Raw genomic sequence first — 21,031 nt, forward strand, 5'->3', positions numbered from 1 at the left:
AAAAAAATAAATAAATAAGATACTAATGTGAAATTCAAGTACATACAACAAATTAAGTTAAAAAAAAAACACACTTCTTTCCTAGTTTACGTTAGCAGTAAAACTCTCAAGAGTTGCTTAAAAGGACGTGTATTAGTTTTCCATTAAACTATTCATTCAGGTTTGTCAATTAAAGATAAAAATCCCATGAATCTAAAGCAGGAGTAATGACAGTCAAGTATGCCTGCTATGCGTGTTGTAGACTGCAGAGAGCCTGTGGGAAAAGTTAGAAACCTAAAGGTAAACAAATAGGCCCTTTAAAACAGGTTTCCCCATCTTCAGCTAGGAAGAAAAGCAATAAAACACTCACTCATCTGAAGCTCTGTCTGCTCTTTAAGGAACAACAAGCAGTTTGGATTGCAACACCACGCTATAGGCTGGATGCACCGCCAGATAAAGAAATAAATAAATAATCAATGGTTATGTGTCCATTAGTTGTTGAAAGCTCCATTAGCTCCTCTCCTCTCCTGTTAGCGGTTAATGACAGTCAGTCACAATCGCATCAGCTGGACTCCACTTCCTCCACTGGGAATCATGCTCCTCTCTCTTTTACAAGCAAACAACACATTACGTACGGTTTATGTATACATGCTGTACATGTTCATGTGTTTTACATAAACTATGTAGTCAAACTTCAACCTAAACCCTATCCCCAAAGAGGCGTGGAAGCCTTCAACAGTTCGGATTTAATAGCATTGATCTCCTGTCACCAGACTAACTACTATCACTCCTCACTTTTTATTTTTCTAGGATTGGTTTCGTCACAGACGGCCACTGTGGTTTCTATTAGCGCTGTTTAGGAGAAACCAAGCAAACTACCCAAGTCATACACTTTTATATTTCTTTTTGTTACACTTTATGCATCTGTAATGCATGCTTCAACTTTACGCTGCTGAAACATTTCACTGTAAAGTTACAAGAATTGGTTACAAAGGCAATTAGAAAGGCAGCCATCGCATTATGTTAGCACGTAGCCACCAGCTAAGCTACGCTACAAGACCTACATGCAAGAAAACTGGGAATATCTGCAGCAAAACATAAAACCTATATATTTTGTGCCGAATCTAAGGTTCGCTTAAACACCCAGGTATAGAAGAGAAATAATCCTGACACCTTTCACAACTACAACACTGCCTCGCAGGCCTTTGACTGGCAGGCTAGTTTAGCCGTTAGCAGATAGCCTTTTGGCTAACGCCTTGACGTTATATTCCTTCTCTACCGCAAATCTCCTATTAAATGGCGATAAATTTCCAGCGCGAGTGCTCGTTAACCATATTTAATTGCATTAGGAGTCGCGTTTCACAGTAGAAAATCTGTCTTTCGGCGGAAAAGTGACCTTTTACCTGCGAAGAAGTCCAATCAGAAAATTGATGTTTACAGATCCGTGATGATAGACCGTGTGTACGCTCCGTGCGTAAAAACGGATAGGCCCGCTGGACGCAACGTACCCACACAACAATACGTCCTTTCCCAACAGAATCAATAAAAAAAAAATCTCCTCAAAACGAGAGACAACAGCGGAATAAGGCCGAAATTGCGGGAGTTGGTAGTTTTATGTTTTGTCCCGCATGAGGCCTTGTCCGTGGACTGGAGCCTGCTGTGGGTTTACATACGGACCCCGATGAGCCCTTTGTTCACGGGAGGACATGAACAATAGCTGTAGGCCCTCCTCCTTTCCGTCTGCAATGCATTTGCTCCTCTCTTCTCTGCCCAGCACAGTCAGCCACCCTCTCCCCCCGTTTTTTCCCCTTCCTCTTCTTCTTCTTCTTCTCCTCCTCCTTGTCCACCACCACCACCTCCCCCTTTAATGCACAACTGCACATAAAGGTTGTCTGGTAAGCATTTTTCCCCTTCCTCCTCCCTGCATCCCATCTCTTCCTCCTAACTGACACAGATGAGAATTGGCCTAATGCAGCTGACTGGAAATTTGCGTGGAAACAAAGATCATGTTGACTGCAAAGTGGTTTTCATGTTTGCCTAATTAGTGCACATCAGCTTGCTCCTAACAGCCGAACTGGGACAGCCGGAGAGCCCTGGCTGTACACAGTGGGCTCATTCAGTGTGATGCAAGCACTGCTGATGCAGCAACACGATCAGTCTGAAGAAGATTAAGATCTTCTAAACTTTCACAGAAGGTATGAGACCGAAGCGGTTTGAATTAATTGCGTTTTAAAGTTTGTACACTGAACTGTCTCCAAGGTGGACAAGCCAGATCCATCAACAGGGTAAGTTTTCTCTCTGCAAGTTTCTGCTCAGACTGCAGACACACTCACACACGCATGGATGCACACACACACATGCACACACACACTAATGAGCACACACACACAAAGATGCTAAGCCAAAAGGAGAATCCCACAGGCTTCTAAATCGGCTTAAATCGCCTCAATTTATAATCAGATATTCAGATCACAGCCAGCGAGATCCCACCCATATGGCCAAGATTGAAATATAAAAAGAACAAGTAGGGTCAGACTAAAGCCAACAATTTTTGACATTTTTGTGCCCCCTAATCTTTACAGATGCAATGCAGCACCAATGTCTTGGGCCACCTTTCATTTCTGTATCAAACAGGTTTGTAAAAGGAGATATAGAAGAAAACGCGCAGCGTATTGGAAGACCTTCCGTTCGTTCATCCATTGTCTTCTGCTCACCTAGATCCATTCACAAGAGTGAGATTGCCTCTCCTCAGCAACACTCTCCATCTCATTCTAGGTAATTCCTCTGCTTTTCCTGGTATAAAGTCCCTACAGTGAGCTCTGGGTCTGCCCTGGGGTCTGCTTCAAGTTGGTGCACCCAGAAAACTTCCAGGTGGCATCCTGATCAGATGTCTGGACCACCTCTACTGACTTCTTTGGATGGGCAAGAAGAGGTGCATACAGTAACACCGTCAGCCACATTTCCCAGTTTTGCCACCAGACAGAAAGAGCTTAGGGCTTGATGCTGAAATCACCTTCATATTTACAAGCATATGCATGGTTGAAGAGAGAGAGGGTGTAATAGTTGTAAAATGTTTTGTAGACAAAGTAACAGATATATGTATGTATTTAGTAATTTATATAGTAGGAGTACACTTCTGCTGTCTGCTACCAGTTGTTGAGTACAGGATGATCTGTGAATGGTACAGAAATGAAAGGTAGATCTCTTAAGGCTGAGCCCTGCCATGCCACAGAGTTAGCTCGTCCCTGCTGCTTCTCAGTCTTTCGGTCATGAACCATTTTAGGGCTGGTAATTCAACAGCTTTGCCCTTTGCCTTAGCTCTCTCTTCACCGCTACAGAACAGAGCGCTGCAGTGTTACAACAGACGAGGTCTCGGTCCATCTATCCATTCCCAGCTCCATCATATGTCGCTCGTGAACAAATCGCCGAGATACTTGAGGCAGGATGAAGCAGCCCACAATTTTTTTTGCCAGTGAAGAACCACGGACTCCGGTTTAGAGGAACCGACTCTCATTCCAGGCTCTGCTCTGTTAGCTAAGACGCCTATACATTAAAAACTGAAGGACACATGGCCTGAGGAAGCCATCAGAACCAAAACATCTGCAATAAGCAAAGATGAGAACCTGAAGTTTGCAAACCACACACTTTCCATGACTTAAGATCCTGCCAGTGGATGCTCCAAACAGGACCAGTGATGAAGGGAAGCCACATCGAAAACAAGCTCAACTTTGTGCCGACACAGGTCCTGCTTTGGTTATACTATTAGCAGATAGCCTTGAAAAATAATTTTTCAAAAAAGTAATTTTAATAATGTTTTGTTTTTTGTTTTGTTTTTTTACACTGATGGCTTTTTTCTGAAGGAGAACCCTGAATAATTTCTTTTGTTTTGGGTCTATTTTTCCTGTCGGTGTTATCTACACTAGCCTGGTAAAAACCAGCCCCTTGTTCTACTCTTTACTTCATTTAGAGGGTCTGGTCGCTTGGCTGGTGATCAACGATTTTTTTGCTGGAGGTGTGGAGTCTGTTGAAGTTTTAAATTTTACCCGATTACTAAAGTGACGCATGTAAAGCGTAATGAAAGCTGCTACGAAACCTGAGCTGTAAACAACTGTCTGTCACTGGGACGTCTGTTAAAGTTAATTCAATATTTAGAAACATGGTCATCAAGGACTGAATGGCTTCGTTCACTACTTCCTCCGTTGCCATTGCTAAAACCACAGGCACAATTCAATTCTAAAGAAAATCAACATTATCGTTCACAACTTCACCTTTTGTTCGCTGATCGGCCCGCTTGAAATTCTACCAGGGAAATGAAAATCAAGCGTAATTGCATAAAAAGGCAATGGCCAGGTTAGATCCACACTGCTTCAAAAATGTTTAGCTCCAGCTTAAGATATTCAGTTTAATTTACCTTATAAGTTGGGAGTTAGATCTAGGAATAACACCAACCATGTTCCTGCTGAAAATCTGTGAACACATGGGAATTTGCTAATTGTTGTATGAGCCTTTGGCCCCTTCATCTACACGATTATAGGTTGTATAGCTTTAAGACTGACAACGTATTCATTAAAATACAAGCTACTAGTGGTATAAATAAACAGCCTTTTAATGAAGCTGTTTGTATGGGATTTTAAAGCTGGAGTTGGTGAGAAATTTCTGGCTTGAGGGAACTTTTCTCTTAGATTTTCTGAAGTAGAACTTAAAAGAAATGTTTGTTTGAATTCTTTGATTCCTTTATAAAATGTCTTGGATCACTAAGCTGTTTCAATACGCAGGATACATAATCAAACATTTCTTTCTGCATTTATTTTCTATCAAAACAAGTCGTCCTTACACCACGACACATCCTCCACCATGTTTTACACACTGCTCACTATTTTATACACATTAACAATAATTTGAATCAGACTCGTGTTCTTCAGCCCATATGACAGGGTTGCTAAAGGTTTTACATCTAATTGTTGCATAATTAGGTCACCATCCTCCTGAGACCCTTTCTGATGAGGTCCTGACAAATAATTGATGCATCAGTTTCCAGGTCAGGTGTCACATTTTTGAAGGAGCTTTTTTCCTTTCTGACGTCCGTCGACATAACATAAAATAACATAACATGACTAGGAACTCCGATGGCGTTTCAGTCCTGGCCCCCGGCATTTTGACCTCGACTTATTTCCTTTTCTTAACAACATAATACAGACTACAGATAATAGACAATTAATGTCTGTCTCCTGGTTCATCTTTGACATTCTTCGTGTATGCAAACAAAAACAGAAAACTAGACAGATTGTTGTTAAAATAAAAGCATAAAAAGTGCTGAAAAAATTATAAAACTGGCTCATCAGTTGCGCTTCCGTAACTATCTTGCATAAATTAATAGACGAGAGCTGGGTGGCTTAATAAAGAAAATACTTAGGTATGGAGACCAGACTAAAAATAAAACTTAAGCAAAAGACAACAACTTTAAAAGATTATAAAAACTCTTTGGGAGGCATGGTTTAAAACAGAAAACTGATGATGATTAATTTCATGTTTGAAAAGATCTCATTGCTTTTACTGACCAAACGATTTTCCTCTACTAGAAGAAGCTGCTGGAATCTGATTTTTTATTTATTTATTTTTTTTATCCATTTACTAATTCAATTAAATTCAGTTTATTTATAAAGTGCCAGTTCACAACACGTCGTCTCAAGGCTCTTTTGCAGTAATGAAAAAGAAAATTAATTCCAATCTGACATATTCCAAGCCAAGCGCCTCCTTTCCAATTGATCTTATCAAACAATGTAGTTCAGCTTATTATTCAAATTTGTTAAAAAGTTGTTTTTTTTTTCTCCAAAGGAAGCCCTGTAGGCTGCACTGAGTCATTGACTTGCAGCTATCACTTCTCGTGGACGAGCATGCTGCGTTGACTGTCGCTCACACCGGCGACAGTCAATGCAAGCGTTAAATTCGCTGCAATCACTCATACTGAGCATGCAATTAAATCTCTGTGGAGAGCGTCACTGTGTGGTCTGGCTTTCACCACTTGTGTTGTCCAACTGAATAAGCGTGGTTATAAATAATGCTGAACAATCACTTTCAGACGATGACACATCTAGGATGACCACTGCTGTAATCGACTAATGTAGCAATGAGTTACAGTTGCGTAAAACAACAACAAAAAATGTGGTTCAAGAATAAACAAACAAAAATGCATTTTTATTGCTGCTGGTTTTTATTGCTGCTGGTTTAACTTGTCTTTATAATTTTGCTCTCCAGATTTCTCTTTTGTTCTGCTTTTGCTCCGTTTATTTTAAGGAGTCGTTAGCAAAGATGCTAGCCTTGCCTGCGGATAAATACATAAATCACATTGAAACCTGTTTTGCAGCATACGCAGTACATTTTCACTAATCCTAGAAACAGAAAACAATTTATCCTCAACACTTTGGAGACCAAATGACTTAGTTTTAATAAGGGAGTTGTGCCAGACCCTCTTTATTTTGTATCTAGTTGTTTGTCAGTTCTATGAGAGACCCTTTTTAAAAAAAAAAAAAAAAAAAAATGTTCCATTAAGATTTAGCATGTTTCTTGTTAATTAGTAAAAGAGAGTAACAATAAAGTGTTTGCCTTTTAAGCAACACAAACATTTGACATTTTTTGGTGCACATGTGCCTTCCTCGTGAAGATCAAAAGTTTTGACACTAGCAGCATATGATTGTGATTTCTGTAATGAGGATATAAATATTTTCAGCATCAAATAAACTAATGTTAAAGCACACCTGCAAACATTGATATTGATAAGTTAAAACTGGTAAAAACTGATCCATGTGCATTTATATTAGAAAAAGGGGGCCCTAGTCTCTTGTTTTTTTTTTCTTCAGAATATCAGGTGCAAATTAAAAATCAAACCATGTATTAAACATTTAAAAAATAACATGTACACGTGTGGGTGTGTGTACGTTTTATTTTGTGGCGTTGAAATAATTGTTTCTGTTCCAGCAGAGACAAGCAAACGTTACCTAACCTTAAAAAACAGGTTATATTTGACCTGAGCACAGTATACAATTCTACCTTCGCAGTCTCTTCTGTATGAAACAAATATATAAGTTGCGGTGTTACTCATTTACAGAGGATAATCTGCTCGAAGCCTCGTCTCTCACCCGACCAGCAGCAGCAGAAGCTCCAACTGACTTTATGTTTGTTGCTTCTGACCAAAGTAAGCTTGTTTCATGAGCGCTTCACAGCTCACAAGCCTCCTGTCAGTCTGTTGGCAGCATCTTTGTGAGTCTAGCACCAGGGGAGCTGTAGTCAATAGTAGCTCGGAGTGTCTGTTGCGGGTGACTTATGTGGATTTGCCTATCTTACATTCACTGGCCCCTGTCACCATGGAAACTCGAGCAGTCCACACCGACACAACCGGAGAGCGGCTAAGAAACCCATGGAAATGGACACACAAGAGTTAATCCTGTGTGAGTCTGTGTGTGAGTGTGTGTGTCTCCAAAAGCTTCCCCATTGAAATGGTACATGACGGGGTTAATCCCCGCTGCGTGTGTGTGTGTGTGTGTGTGTGTGTGGACGTGTGTGCAGCGGAGTGATGGAGAGGAGGTGGGGGTGGGAGGTGTGCCGGGATAAGGCTTGAAGGGCTTACACACACCGTCTCTTTCGCTCTCAGGCAAAGGGTCGGCCTTATCTTCAGCCAGCACCCCAAGCAGCGAGGCACGCACACACACACACGCTGACGCCTAACCTTCATTTCACCAGCTACACTTCTAGCTGCACAGTCACACCTAAAGCCATAAATCCATGTCTGTGAAGTGATTAAAGCTGGCACAAGTTGGTGCTGAATAACCAGGAATAATCAAATAACCGTGCTGGAATGGGCTGAACTTTTTTTTCCCTCTACTGCTCTAGTTGATAAGACAAACTAAAGTTAAATCCATCTGATGTGTTTCAGGTGTTTTTTGCTTCCAAATCAGGAACGAGAAGGACTAGAATAAGGAAGGAAGGAAAAAAAAACAAACAAACAAACAAAACCCTTACCTCCTTCGGACTCGAGCTGCTCTGACATCGCCATTTTGTCACCTACAAATGCACTTTCACAGCTATACCCAGATCTGACTCAGACGCTGTGTTTTCATGCCTCTCCCACTCTCTGATAACTCCCATGTCCAGACTGTCAGGCTCAGGGGCACATCAAGGGGGGAGCGGGGGGTGCCTGCAGCGTCTATGTGTGCGTGTGCCACTGGGTGTTGGTGCGCGCGCGCGCGCGTGCAGCCACGTGCACATGTGCAAATGTGTGCAGCTTGCCACTTCCACTTGCTCGTCAACAGGAAACTGAGCGCCACATGCATCTGCCCAACTTCTGATAACAACCGTCCCCGTCGCCCTCCCCTCAGCTGGGATCCGAGGACAGCCTCGTGTCGTTTCTGACTGCAGGAGACCGTCCTGATTAATCTGATCCGAGCCCACTTCTGCTAACTGCTGTTTTTTCCGTTTCTTCCTCCCAGAGACAGAAATGGAAAAACGAGCTGCTGGTGGTCAAACAGGACGTTTCTCCCCTCAAGTTCTCAGATTATCCCGCTGCTCCGCACGAGAGATATCTTCCCTGGTAATCTTCTTTTGCTGGCCAGCGGGTGTCAGAAGTTAAACATTCGGCGGCTTAAGTTCTTCACTTTTACTAAATAAGATGCAGAGACAAAAGCACTCGTGTGGAATTCGTCGCTGATGAGTAGAGTAAACACTTTCAGGGTGAAAGCAATCAAACTGTGATCAGACTGTGAAACGTGGTACTCACTTTGGGCTTGCAGATTTCTTAATTCATTTATGTAACATTAGCGTAATATTAGAAACATTCTATCAAAATTCAAAGCAAATGAAATTGTCGTAGCAACATCTTGATGAGTTTTTGTATTTATTACTTTACTCTCCATTTGATTTATTTTTACTGCATGAGGTAAAATAAATTCTGAATATTTCTGAGGTTTTTTTTAACCATTTACCAATGTAAACATGCAATAAATGAATAGTTATACTAAGATCTTTTTCATAATAGTTAAATTAAGTAAAGAAACACAAAACAAACAAAACCTCAAGAGCACAGACAGGAGAGGAAACGGGGAATTTTAGATGTCAGAAAATCATTGTCCAAAATAATTAAACGCTTAACTTTTATCCAAGCGTTACAAGCTTCAGGTGTTTAAGGAAAGAGATTTCTTGGCTCATAACTCTGAGTTCAGAAACCATTGAGCAGAGGAAACAAAAATGTTGTTATCAAACGCCACTTTTTCATCAACTCGTCCGGAATCGGTCTCACAGTGTTTCAGCTCGGCTGATGGTAAAATCTCTTCAGGATTTGCTCTAAAAGCAGGTCAGAACTTTGTCTGATTAGAAAGTTCTGTTGCAGAGCAACTTCTACTGATCGTGACTCTGGGTTTCAATCGGTCTGCGGTCTTCCTGCAGTCTTTGGAGCGTCAGAAGGCAGATAAAGACATGTCCAACTTTCTCATCATCTACCTCTATGGAAAGCCACACTGGGCCAATGAGTTCACCAACATCACCCCAAAGCACCCGCGGTTCTGGTTCATCATCTGGCTTGATGATTTCCTCACTATGAATCAGGAGCAGAGCTGAACATAAAGAAAGAACGCTCTCAAAGAAAATAGAGGAGGAAAATCAAAACTCTGAACTTCACTCAAAAATTAGACAAAAGTGAGAAAGCGTTTGAAGCAAAAAAAATAAATAACCGTATCACAAAAGGGCGATTAGACCGCAGCTCACCTCGGCACCGTCTGGGGAAGGAGTCGTCACGAGAACTTGATCAACCAATCAGAGAGAAGCCATGTTGTGGTTTGTAGGCAATGAGAAAATTGAAATGTATTAGCATTTCAATAACATCTTTCAAGCTCGAGTCTGAGTCTGTGATGTAATTTTGAAAGTAATAATTCTTTGAAAATGTAGAAAGAAACTTTGAGATGCTTTAGATACTTAAGATTTATAAAAATACTGATATTTTGAAGGCTTTGGATGCCATTGGATGAAACGTTGCTGTGACTAAATCTAAAAGTTCAACAAGATCGTTTTCAAAGGTCATGGTGGGAACAGTTAAAGTCAGCAAAAGGTCAAATCTGGTGTGCTTGAATAAGTGGCTGAAATATATTATAGGCTAATGTACAGATATTTTTGCAGTGCTGTTGTTTCTGTGGTTTTGCTCCTGTTAATGTCTGGCTGCTCTGTTCCATTAGCGTTAATGCACTGAACCAATAAGTCGACTCTCTTTACTCCATAATGAGCCTGAGTGAGCTGTGTAATTATATTTATTCAAAAAACCCAAAGGCAAAAAAAAGGAAAAATGTTTAAAAAAAACAAACGCATCAGGATGTAAAGAAAACTGGTAATTTATTCTGGTTGCTAAACTTCAGCAACTTTGAGAACATAGCACATCAAACCTAAAGCTTTAAAAACCCGTTAAAAATCAAGGATTTATTTTAGTATGACGTTCAGAATCACGCTACAAATGTTGTTTATCCATGGATTTTTTTTTTCATGTTAGTCTCATATATTTAAAACGTTTTTACAAATTTCAAATTCAAATCCTTTCCCAGCTTAAAATTTCAGATTTTTTTGTTGTATATATTCAAATTTATAACAATTTGAATATTTGAGAACAAAACGTTGACATAGTTCAGGTTTACAGTTTGGATGTTCGTGAAAACAACCAACACAGTGAAGAGGTCATTTGACCAATGTGGTAAAGATATAGAAATTTTAAATTGGATTAGAATACTCTATATTATACACAAATGCCTTGGAGCACCTTTTCTTTTGTTGTTTTTAAACACATAAAAAGAGACTTTGCTGCCAATCTAAATTTAACAGAGTTAGAGAACCCCAGTTTAAACACGAGAGTTCAGAGGTCAGCAAAAGTTGAGATGATTTTTTTCTGTCCTTTTTTAAAGAAATAAAACAAAATTATAAATATAATAATCACACTTTTCGTTACTTAAATGAAACCCCCAAATTTTGTTTTTCCATGTTCAGTTTAGTCTTCAGCCAGGACTTAATCCAAACTTTTCAAGACAGTGGATAACTGTGTTGTTATCAAAGTTCAAACATGTGAGTTTAAAGTTTAGAGCTTTGAATTGAAAAACTTTTTCCATCTAATGTAAACTCTGTATATGGTTTTAATGCTGCTCCAACAGCATTAGTGATCACCGTAAGTCCCAATAGATGCCAATAAAATGCTAGAAGAATCTATTTAGATAAACCAATTATCCTTAGATGCATATTTTTGGACAGCGGAGAAACTTGGGGTAGGCCATTTTCCATCCTGTTCATATTGCATATTTTGTTTTTAAAATTATAAGGCCTGAAATGATTACTCTGATCAACTGTGAAGATGAATGTATTATTGAAATAATAGTCAACTAATTTTGTAATCCATTAATCGAGTGAACAGACTCAAAAAATGGTGACTGGCTGTTTTATCTTCACCCGGTTCAAGCTCACTAAAGCTATAATATGTTTTTGCATTTCAGGCCATGAAATAGTAATTTTCTTATTAAAAAAAAATTGATTGAATTATTTGTTTATTTGCATCTTTTGATGTGTTTCTAATATTGTATTAAAATCTGTAGAATGTGCCAATTGTTTCTCCGATTAATCGTCAGAAAATTTGATAGAATAATCACCTATTAAAATAATTGTTAGCTGCAGCCATAAAAATTACAAATGCTGGGATTGTGGATTTGTGCACGGCCTAATAAAGCAACTCAATTTAAACAGAAATAAAAAAGAGGCTCATCGTCGCTGACGGCACATCCTCAGAAGGAAAAACTCCAGCTGACCTCCAACCTCATGTTGTCCTTTGACAACAGCGCCCTCTTGTGGCCGCAGAGAGTCGGCGTGTTGTCATTTTCATCCTGCCCCACGGTATATTATTTCCCCGCTCCCACTGGGTGAATTCCCTGTCCAGGGTTTTCTTTGGCAGGCGAACACAGAGGCTCTGCAGCAGGGGGAACTTCAGCTTCGAGTGCGTCACATGTTACAACAGGCCGCACCACCAAGGGGAGGGCGGAGGGGTTAAATTAGAACAAAGGTCAGCTGTGAGGCGGCGTGGCATTAAAGTGTGTGTGTGTGTGTGTTTTTTTTATCTCTGTGATAATGAATGCTAACAATAATAAAACAGAAAAAGTGCTGCAGGAAGCCGGCGATCAGGATTATTCCCCATCATCTCAGCCTCTTTCCTGTGTCGGTGTGCCAGATGTGAGCGCGGCGTCAGCTGACAGCTGTGTGAGTGGAGATGACAGTGCCCTGATGCTGCCTTCTCTGTTCTCTGGGAGCCATTTTGTCTGTCTCTGATCTCAGAGTCAGGTCTGCTCTCTCTCCCCCTCCGCAACTTTACACCACCCCCTACCCACCCCCACCCTCCTTCAGCCAATCACGTCAGCGCTCAGCCTTGCAGAAAACATAGAAACACAGTCTGATCTCTTCCTCACTCCCCGTCTCACCCACTCCTCCCGCGCTCCTACAGTGCTCATCTCCCACTTGTCTCTTCCGCTCGCTGCCTTTCTCTCCCTCCTCCGTCACCTTTCCTCCCCCTCTCCTCTCCCCTCCTCTTCCTCTCTTAATCCACATCTTTTCCTCGGTGTCTGCTCTCTCCTGCTCTCCTCCCCTCTGTCACACCCTCCTCCTCCTCTTCAGGCTCTCTTGTTGTGCAACCGTTTTTAAACAGCTCAGCCTTTGTGCGTTTTTGTCTGTTGCCATTTCAGCCAGAGCTGCAGTCTTTACTCATTTTCCTCCAATCAGGGACACCATGTGACTCTCTGCATGAGAGGGCACACACAGCCTCTTCCCTCCTCCCCCATCCAGCCAGCCAGTCAGTCCATCCAGCCAACATACGCTAGCAATCAGGAGATGTCAAAGGAGTAAGAAAGAGGGAGCGAGTGGAAGGAAAGATGGAGGTGGACGCACACTGCAGAGGACAAGGTGGGCCGTGCTGGAAAGGTCTGGGGGGCCGGGGGTGGAGGGAGGAGGGTCCTAGAAGGTCAACCAAGAGTCAGATTGACGAAACATCTGCAGCAACGTGGACTTGACTGTACAATCACACTATTCACTGGAGTTATTCCCACACTCTCGCCTCTGTTTATATCACCCACATGTTGGGGCACATGCTGCGTGTGCATACACACACACACACACACACACACACACACAAACCCCTCTGAGCCCACACAAGAAGGGGGAGGATCCTTCTGTGTCGAACACCGCTCAGGAATGTAAACAAGAGGAGGAACAAGAGCGACTCAAGACGGGTTTTATCATTTTGTATGCATTGTTCCTTGTCATATTCTTCTCTTCTCCAGTAGTGCCCAGTAAAAGCCGTTATGTCTATTAATTTTTTTCCACATTTTGCCACATTAAACCACAAACGTCAGTGGACTTTATTGGGATTTTATGGTGTAATAGACCTACACAACATAGAGTACAATTGTTAGAGATGCATGATTTGACCCCGTTTTCCAAATAAAGATCTGAAAAGTGGGGTGCACTTTTGTATCTGGACCAGCTTATTCTGACACCACTACATGGATTCCAGGGTAACTAGTACACTGCACAGTGTCAAATGATCCAAACCCTTTTAAGAATCCGTTCACACCCTCACCTGTGGTGGCTCTGCACCATGAACGACTGAAACGACACGAAAACCTCTGAAGAGGACATGAGTGCAATGTCTTTCTTCAGAAAATGTGAATAAAATTAGAGTCACATCAGAATTTAGCTCTTGTAGCATTTCTCTTTTGTTGTTGGTTAAAAGACCACGAGACATTCCTCCTGCTAGCGCTGGGCTAGCATGTTTGTTTTGGTTCTACTGACCCAGAATGCCTTACGCCGTGATTCGCTTCCGGTTTTTGGAACGTCTTCAGACTCACTTATGCATTCAAACTGTGCCAGAGTTCACTGTTCTCATTCGCATCAGAATCAGATTATGCATTTGTTTAACGCTGACTAAACAGGGTGTGAACGAACCTTTAAACTATCTGTTCTGTGAAGGCCTGGGAGGTTTGTTAATGAACAAACATCACCACATAGACCAAGAAACACAGCAGACAGGTCATGGAGAAAGTTGCGGACAAGTTTAAAGTTGGGTTGGTTTACAACTGCAGACCTACCAGGACGAGGCCGTCCACCTCATCTGACAGACCAGGCAGTGGCCCAGGGATCCACAACTCAGGTGGAAGAATTTCTTGACAAAAATAAACCAATAATTTTTTTTTTTTTGGTCTATTGTCCAAAAAAAATTGCTTTTATAGAAGAAGAAAGACATAATTGAACAAAGTTCTGTTTGTAGTTTGTTGTGATGTGGGTAACGCACTGTAGCCAGACGAGACCGTAACTGAACTCTTTGGCCGACGAACGAGACACATATTGTGGAGCAGAAAAGTAATGGCTCTCCCATATGAGAGCTGATTTCTGAAGCATCAAAATCGACTCTCATAGACGGAGACGCGTGATGAAAATTGTGTCATTTTGTTTGCAGGGAAGCATCCTCCATCTCGACAACAGGTCCGGGTCAAACTATTTTGCAAAAAACTCTTTGTGAAGTGTTGTGTGATTGGTCAGAAGTTTGCGGACGTGATTTATGCAGAAATGCACTCGGACAGAAATTAATATTTTTCACTTCAACTAGTCTGTTTCCAATTTCTCCCCTATCTGATTCTGCAGGAGACACAAATAGTTCTTATCCAATGCAATGGGGAATTACGAACATTCGTGCAAGTCTTCACAAAACGCCTACAAAGATTGTCAAGAGTCTAAAAATTCCTTAATGGTTATTGCCAAGTCATTGTCCCTGGAAGAGGCTGTTTGCAGGAAGGTGTGGCGCTCTGTCCTTGACCGTTTCCCTACATGCTATAGGGGCGTGACGTATACTGAAGCAGGAGGGGTGTCACCCAGCTGGCCTGCGCCGTTTATGGAAGGTGTGTGAATACGAACATCGACTGCTCGGCTTTGCATGAAGTTTGGGAGAGCCTCAACGCTGCACACACAAAACATGGTGGTGGCAGTACTGTGGGGACGCTTTTCTTCAGGTGGAATAGTTGATGGATGAAGCTAATTTGAGTGCGATCCAGGAAGAGAACCCAATCGAAGTCGAGACTGATGTAAAAGTTCAACTTCCAGCAGGATAACGACCCTAAGCTTACAGTCAGAGTTGTAATGGGACGGTTTAGATCGAAACATATTCATGCGTTGGAAGTCAAAGAAAGTCCAAGAAAAATGGGCAACAGCTTCAGTCTCTACATGTGCAAAGCAGGTAGAGACAAACCACAAAACACTTCAAGCTGGAAACTCAACAAGAAGTGGTCCTACAAAGTGCTGAATCAAACGTATGGCACTCCTTTTAGAGTTTCATGTTACATGTGCATTTTCTTTCGCATACCAAATCTGAAGTGTGTTGCTCTACCACATCTGTCCCTATAAAATACTTTGAAGTTTGCAGTTGTAGAGTGACTGAATGTAGAAGCAGCTCCATAAGTTCTTTGATTTATTTTCGGTGTTATAAAAGCAGAGAGGGAGCACTGACGTGGCTGTAAATGTGCAAATTAAACCAGCGCCTCCGTTGGGTCAAGCCGGGGGTTCATCTGGAGTTGACATGAATGAATGGAGATGATTGTTCCGTATTTGGAGGTCGTGTTTACATTGGTTTTCAGTTACCTCGGTGTGTGTGAGTGAGTGCAGGTGAGGTTTTCTTTTTTTATAAATCCAAACACCTTGTTTCCCAGCATGTCACTCCTGAAATGAAAACCCTACTTTTGTCTTCCAAACTAAAGTTCTTGTATTTGCGAGTTAAAAAAAAAAAAACTCCTTTTCTTTCTGAAATTAAACCACAAGCCTGGTGAAAAAGCAAAAGCAGAGAAGCTGAAGCAACAAAACAAAGAGGGAACACCAGACCGAACAATCGGAGTGCGAGAATTAGTGCAGTCATACGTCTTTTTTTGGAAATTTCCATGACCATGTTGATTAAGTATGCAATCCGACCGCAAGATAGCCGAGGAGGCTCGGTTCTAAACAAACGCTCCTGCCTCTGCTGCGCAGGCTCGTTTAACGGCTGAGGTGGCAGCGTTTGCCTTCGTAGCACGGGGCGCTGCACACAGATTGGAAACACACGTCTGCACGAAGGCTGCTGTGTGCATGCAGCTTACTCTGATGCAAGGTATACGTTCCCCCCCTCCATGCAGCTGTGTGTGTGTGTGTGTGTGTGTGTATCTCTGAAGAATGCATCCTTGTCTGATTTGATCGCAGCGTCGACACTTCCCTGCATCGCCCAGCCTTTAACATCAGTCTCCCAGAAGAGGAATCTGGCACTGCTTCTCAGCTTTGCTCCCTCTTAACTTTCCATTTTGAAATAATCCGCCAGCTAAAGAGTTTCCAGAACCTCAAGAACATGGAACCGGTTTAGGGTTACGTCTTTTTTAAAGTCGGGAAACGTGATCCCAGATGAGCGGTCGGGTAAATTCCCTCATCCACAAGCCCGGCTGTTTGAGGTTTGACCGCTGCGGCTGCTGTGGTCCTGCATGGAGGGGGGGGAAGAGACGAGGCCACCTCCACACAACTTCCACCGTGCTTTACTTTCTCCCCTCCTGCTGCTAAATATTACACCGTACTGTAGAAATGAAGGCACATCTGTCATGATTATGAATAGATTTTCAGTGTCAGGATTATATTTCAACATCCTGCACCTCCTATCAGGGGTGCTACATAAATCGCTGTAACACTTAATAATAGACCGCCTCCGGCCCAGCAGCGGTGGGGTTTATTTCTAGACCTCAATTCTTCTTGTTTCTGTTCTCCTCAGACTGATTAAAGTTAATGCAATGAGAAGGATCATCTGTTTGCTGTCACCCAAACACAACTTTTGCTCCTCGGAAGTCATTCCTCTATCAGTTTGGTGAGATGTGATGGATAGGTTCCTCTCAGCTCCCTGTGGCAGCACTGGCTGGACTACAGATTAATCCTCTTGTAATTTGGGAACATAGAAGAACCAACGAATGGTTCACAAGAAGGCAGAGAACCCAGGCAGCAAGTACCGATAGGAGTAACTGTAACATGTATAATACTTTGTGCTTTAAGAAATTTAAAGTGGACGGTAAACGGTAGCTGCATTTCCATAACAAATGTGCACAAAACTTTTTTTTTATATCTTGCTGACGTTGAGGAAACACAATTTTGCAATTGTGGTGTTTCCGTTTAAAAAGAAATGCAATCAAAATCACATGCGAATGACTTAAAGCATTTAAAAACACACAGCGCCGTCATCCTCCTACCACCTCCTGTCGTCTTCTTCGTCTTTTCCGGCAGTAGTAACATCTGGCTGTTCGTCACATGACTCGTGTGAAGTGAAAAAATGTTTCCATTGCAGTTTTGCAAAATACACAAATTTCCATATTCAAAAGCTATCAAAAAATGTTGTTGTTTTTTTTCTAAATTGACCCGTTTCCATTAAGAGAATTTATTTTCTTAATTCCAATTTGCGCAATTATACGGTCTGTGGAAATGCAGCAAGAATTACACTGTATTCATACAAATGTAACTTTTAAATGTCTTTTTATAGCACAAACACAAACTGAATGGTGTTTTATTGGGAGTTTCTGTGACAAAGGAGTGCATAGTTGTGAATTTGCTCTGGTTTCCCTAAATAAAATCCAGTATAAATATCAGTGTTTGTAAATCAGGGAGAAAGTTGTGGAGAGGTTTGAAGCAGGGTTAGGCTCTAAATCGATACCCCAAACTTTAAACGTCTCTTAGAGCTCAGGAGAAGAAAGTGACACAACGGCCAACCAACCAAAAAATGGATGCCCACCTAAAGTGACTGGCTGGGCAAGGAGTGAATTAATCAAAGAGAGGCCTACTGCAACTCTGGGGGAGCTGCAAAGAGCCACAGCTCAGGTAGTGAAATCTGGTGACAGAGAAACCTTTAGATGCGCATTCCACAAATCTGGACTTTATGGAAAGTGTCAAGAACAGCATAGTAGAAAAAAAAACCATCCTGTTTAAAGTTTGCCACAAGTTCTGGTCAGATAAAACCATGAATGACAGAAAACTAAAATATCGGTAAAATATTAAATATTATTGTAGCATAATCATGCTGTGGGACAGGGAGGATGATTTAATTGGATGAGAAAATGGGCAGAGCTAAAACAAAGACAGTCAAAGAAAGAAATAAAAATAACAGTCTTTAGACTGAGGTGGATGTTCAAATTCCAGCAGGAAGAAGCAGCGCTGCAGACACGTGGGTTTTGGATCAGAGTCCAAAATTAAATCCAATTTAAAATTTGTGGGACAGTTGGAAAATGTATATTCTTTGATGCTCCTCTGATACTGACCAATTATGCAAAACTAAATAAGTAAAAACCAGCAAATGAAGTTTCATTTACAGTCTGAAACTCCATTTTCAGACTGCAAACAAAGTTAAACGTGGCTCTGAAAATAACTGACCTCGACGTTTTTATTGGTAAAACATCATTTTCCTTTCACTTTTCAGTTATGCTGTACTTTCTGCCGGTCCGTCACATGAAGTACTAGTGAAATGCATTGAAGCGTTTGGCTGTAAAAGGACAAAATGTGGGAAACCAAAGTTGTGTCAACGCATTTTAAAGTCACAGTAAATCCATCATCGTTACAGATGCTAAAGCTGGTAACGATGACGGACAAACAAATGCATCAGAGCTTCTCATGTCAGACACTTTCTCTAATCCGATCTGCTTTTCCGATCTCTTCCTGCTCATCAGCCTCTTTCTGGATCCTAAATGACAAACTCCCATGTGAGTCGTGAGACATGAAACATTCATTAATAGCTCCTTAGTGGTGGTGGCGGTGGGGAGGGAAAGGTCCAACAATCAATCATGCACGCCTCTGATCCGTGCCACTGAGCTTTGCCCTGCAAATGTCACACTCTGATCTTTCTCCTCTGCCACAAACCGGAGGAGGAGTGCCAACTTTTTACCTGCCAAAGAAACGCAAACAAGTGGAGGAAGAAGTTGCATTTGTGGCTCCATAGCAACAGCAGCAACTTCACGCTCAGATGTGGGCAGGCCAACAAAGATCTCCATCTCCTTTCATTTTCACACTCTGAAGCTAGACAACATGTTGCACCTCCATCGATTCTACTTTTTAAGAGAGGTCAACCTCCCATGAGTCTTTGCAAGCAGGACCTCAGGGCCCCCCGAAGGGGCATCCTTTTTCCTCATTTTTTGTTCTTTTTTTTTTTTGTTCTTTTTTCTTTCTTCCCAGCTTCACTCGCTGACCAAAACCACAACAACAACAACAACCAAGCGGTTAAAGTCAGCGGCGGTGTACTCACCGGGACACGCGCAGCCGCCCACGGACATCTTCTCACATGTCTGGTGTGAATCCGATCAGAATGATGGCGGTGGCTTCTGTTATCCCTTTCCTCTCCTTCCCTCTCTCTCGCCAGCCAGCCAGCCACTGAGGCTGCTCACATAAGCGTCTGTTATCCCCACGTTTCACACACACAAACACACACCGATACACCAACAGGGAGCACGGAGAGAGGAGGGGACGTGGAGAGAAAGAGAGAGAGAGAGCGATAGGGCGAGAGAGAGAGAGAGAGAGAGAGAGAGAGAGCGAAAAGAGGGGGAAAGACGAGGTTAGGAAAGAGCAAACAGACACTCGCACAAAAGGATCAGATTCTCCCACAGTTTGTAGCTGTAAACGGCGCAGCTGCACAGCCGCCTGTCTGAGAGAGAGAGAGAGAGAGAGAGTGTGTGTGTGTGTTAGTGTGTCTGGCGAATTTTGCTCCTGCCTCTGCTCTGCCCTCACCCTCATCAGCCCTGCAAATTACAGCTCAGGTGGGAGGAGAGAGAGAGAGAGAGAGAGAGAGAGAGAGAGAGAGAGAGAGAGAGAGAGAGAGAGAGAGAGAGAGAACTGTCAAAGTGACCCAAGGCTGATTTCAGAGAACAACCTTTTTTTCTTTTACCTTTAAAATATGTAGAGAATGTTATTCAACACACATAGAGGTGCATGCATGACATAATCTTCAGGAAATCTGTCTTTTATGCGTGTGTGTGTGTGTGTGTGTGTGTGTGTGTGTGTGTGTGTGTGTGTGTGTGTGTGGGTGTTTGTGTGTGTGTGTGTGTGTGTGTGTGTGTGAGAGAGAGAGAGAGAGAGAGAGAGAGAGAGAGAGAGAATGTATGTGTGTCCTGCAGCCGTCCGAGTTACTTGTTACCATCCAGCAAAGGTCTGCTACACAGCGGGGGAGGCAGGGGGAGAAAATAGAGCGAGGGAGGGGGTGAGGGGGGGTCTGACGTGCCTCCTCTTCCTCACCCCTCCTCACCCCTCCGCTCCTCTCGCTCCGTTAGTCTTCCCGTCTGCAGTGTGTCACACAGTGTTGCGCTCTGACTTCACTCATCTCACCGTCTCCTCAGCCATTTATCTCCGCTCCCACCCTCTCCTCCCCCTCTCCCTCCCTCGCTTATTACTCTTTCTTCCGCTCCACCTTAACCTCCTACCGTCTCCATCTCCCGTCTAATTTTTCCTCCATCACCGTCTCATTTGTCCCTCCCTGGTTAAATGCTGGAGTTTGTTCATGTGAAAGAGAGAGAGAGAGAGTTGGTGAGATTAAAGGATGCGAGGCCTTTTTATTGTTTAAAATATGTCAAAAATGTTTCAACTATCTTTTTTTTTTTTTTTGACAGAGATGTGCACAGACAGACACTAGGTGGTGCTAGAGCACCTGCACGTTTTTCCTCTGGTGAAAAAAGGTGCCCTTTTGAATTTTTATTTACCTTGTATTGTGTGTGGCCCAGGGTGGCTGGAAGCCCTGATGTTTCTAGATCGTCATGACAACCGTTCAGAGAGAGAGATAATAATTTTGTTCTTTTATTAATCCCAAGACTTTTATAATAATATGCACCTAAAATGAATCTTTGTTTTGAGTTGATTGTTTTTTCATGGTGGTCAAGTCCCTGCACCCCATTGGACAGGTTGCTTCATGTGTCCACTGACGGCACATATAGGTACGTGTCGGTACTTTTGTTTCAAATTCACCAAATTTGATTTT

General features: G+C 42.2%; 1 protein-coding gene across 3 annotated transcripts in view; it reads right to left on the bottom strand.

Annotated features, from left to right (window-relative positions):
• Positions 1–19,787, bottom strand: part of ldb1b (LIM-domain binding 1b) — a 30,933-nt gene extending 11,146 nt beyond the window's left edge. The window contains exon 1 of one of the 3 annotated variants that reach the window (XM_015038662.1): positions 19,313–19,787. In XM_015038662.1, coding sequence (XP_014894148.1) covers positions 19,313–19,340 — 28 coding nt within the window. In that variant the 5' untranslated portion in view covers positions 19,341–19,787. Of the gene's footprint in view, positions 1–1,382; positions 1,785–7,995; positions 8,080–19,312 lie in introns of those variants that run through there. The other 2 variants (XM_015038661.1, XM_015038663.1) reach the window with 2 other exon arrangements.
• Between the last annotated feature and the right edge of the window lie 1,244 nt (positions 19,788–21,031).

Source organism: Poecilia latipinna, unplaced genomic scaffold (genome assembly GCF_001443285.1).
Source record: "Poecilia latipinna isolate Pla-1442-1.1 unplaced genomic scaffold, P_latipinna-1.0 Scaffold449, whole genome shotgun sequence".
Classification (NCBI taxonomy): domain Eukaryota; kingdom Metazoa; phylum Chordata; class Actinopteri; order Cyprinodontiformes; family Poeciliidae; genus Poecilia; species Poecilia latipinna.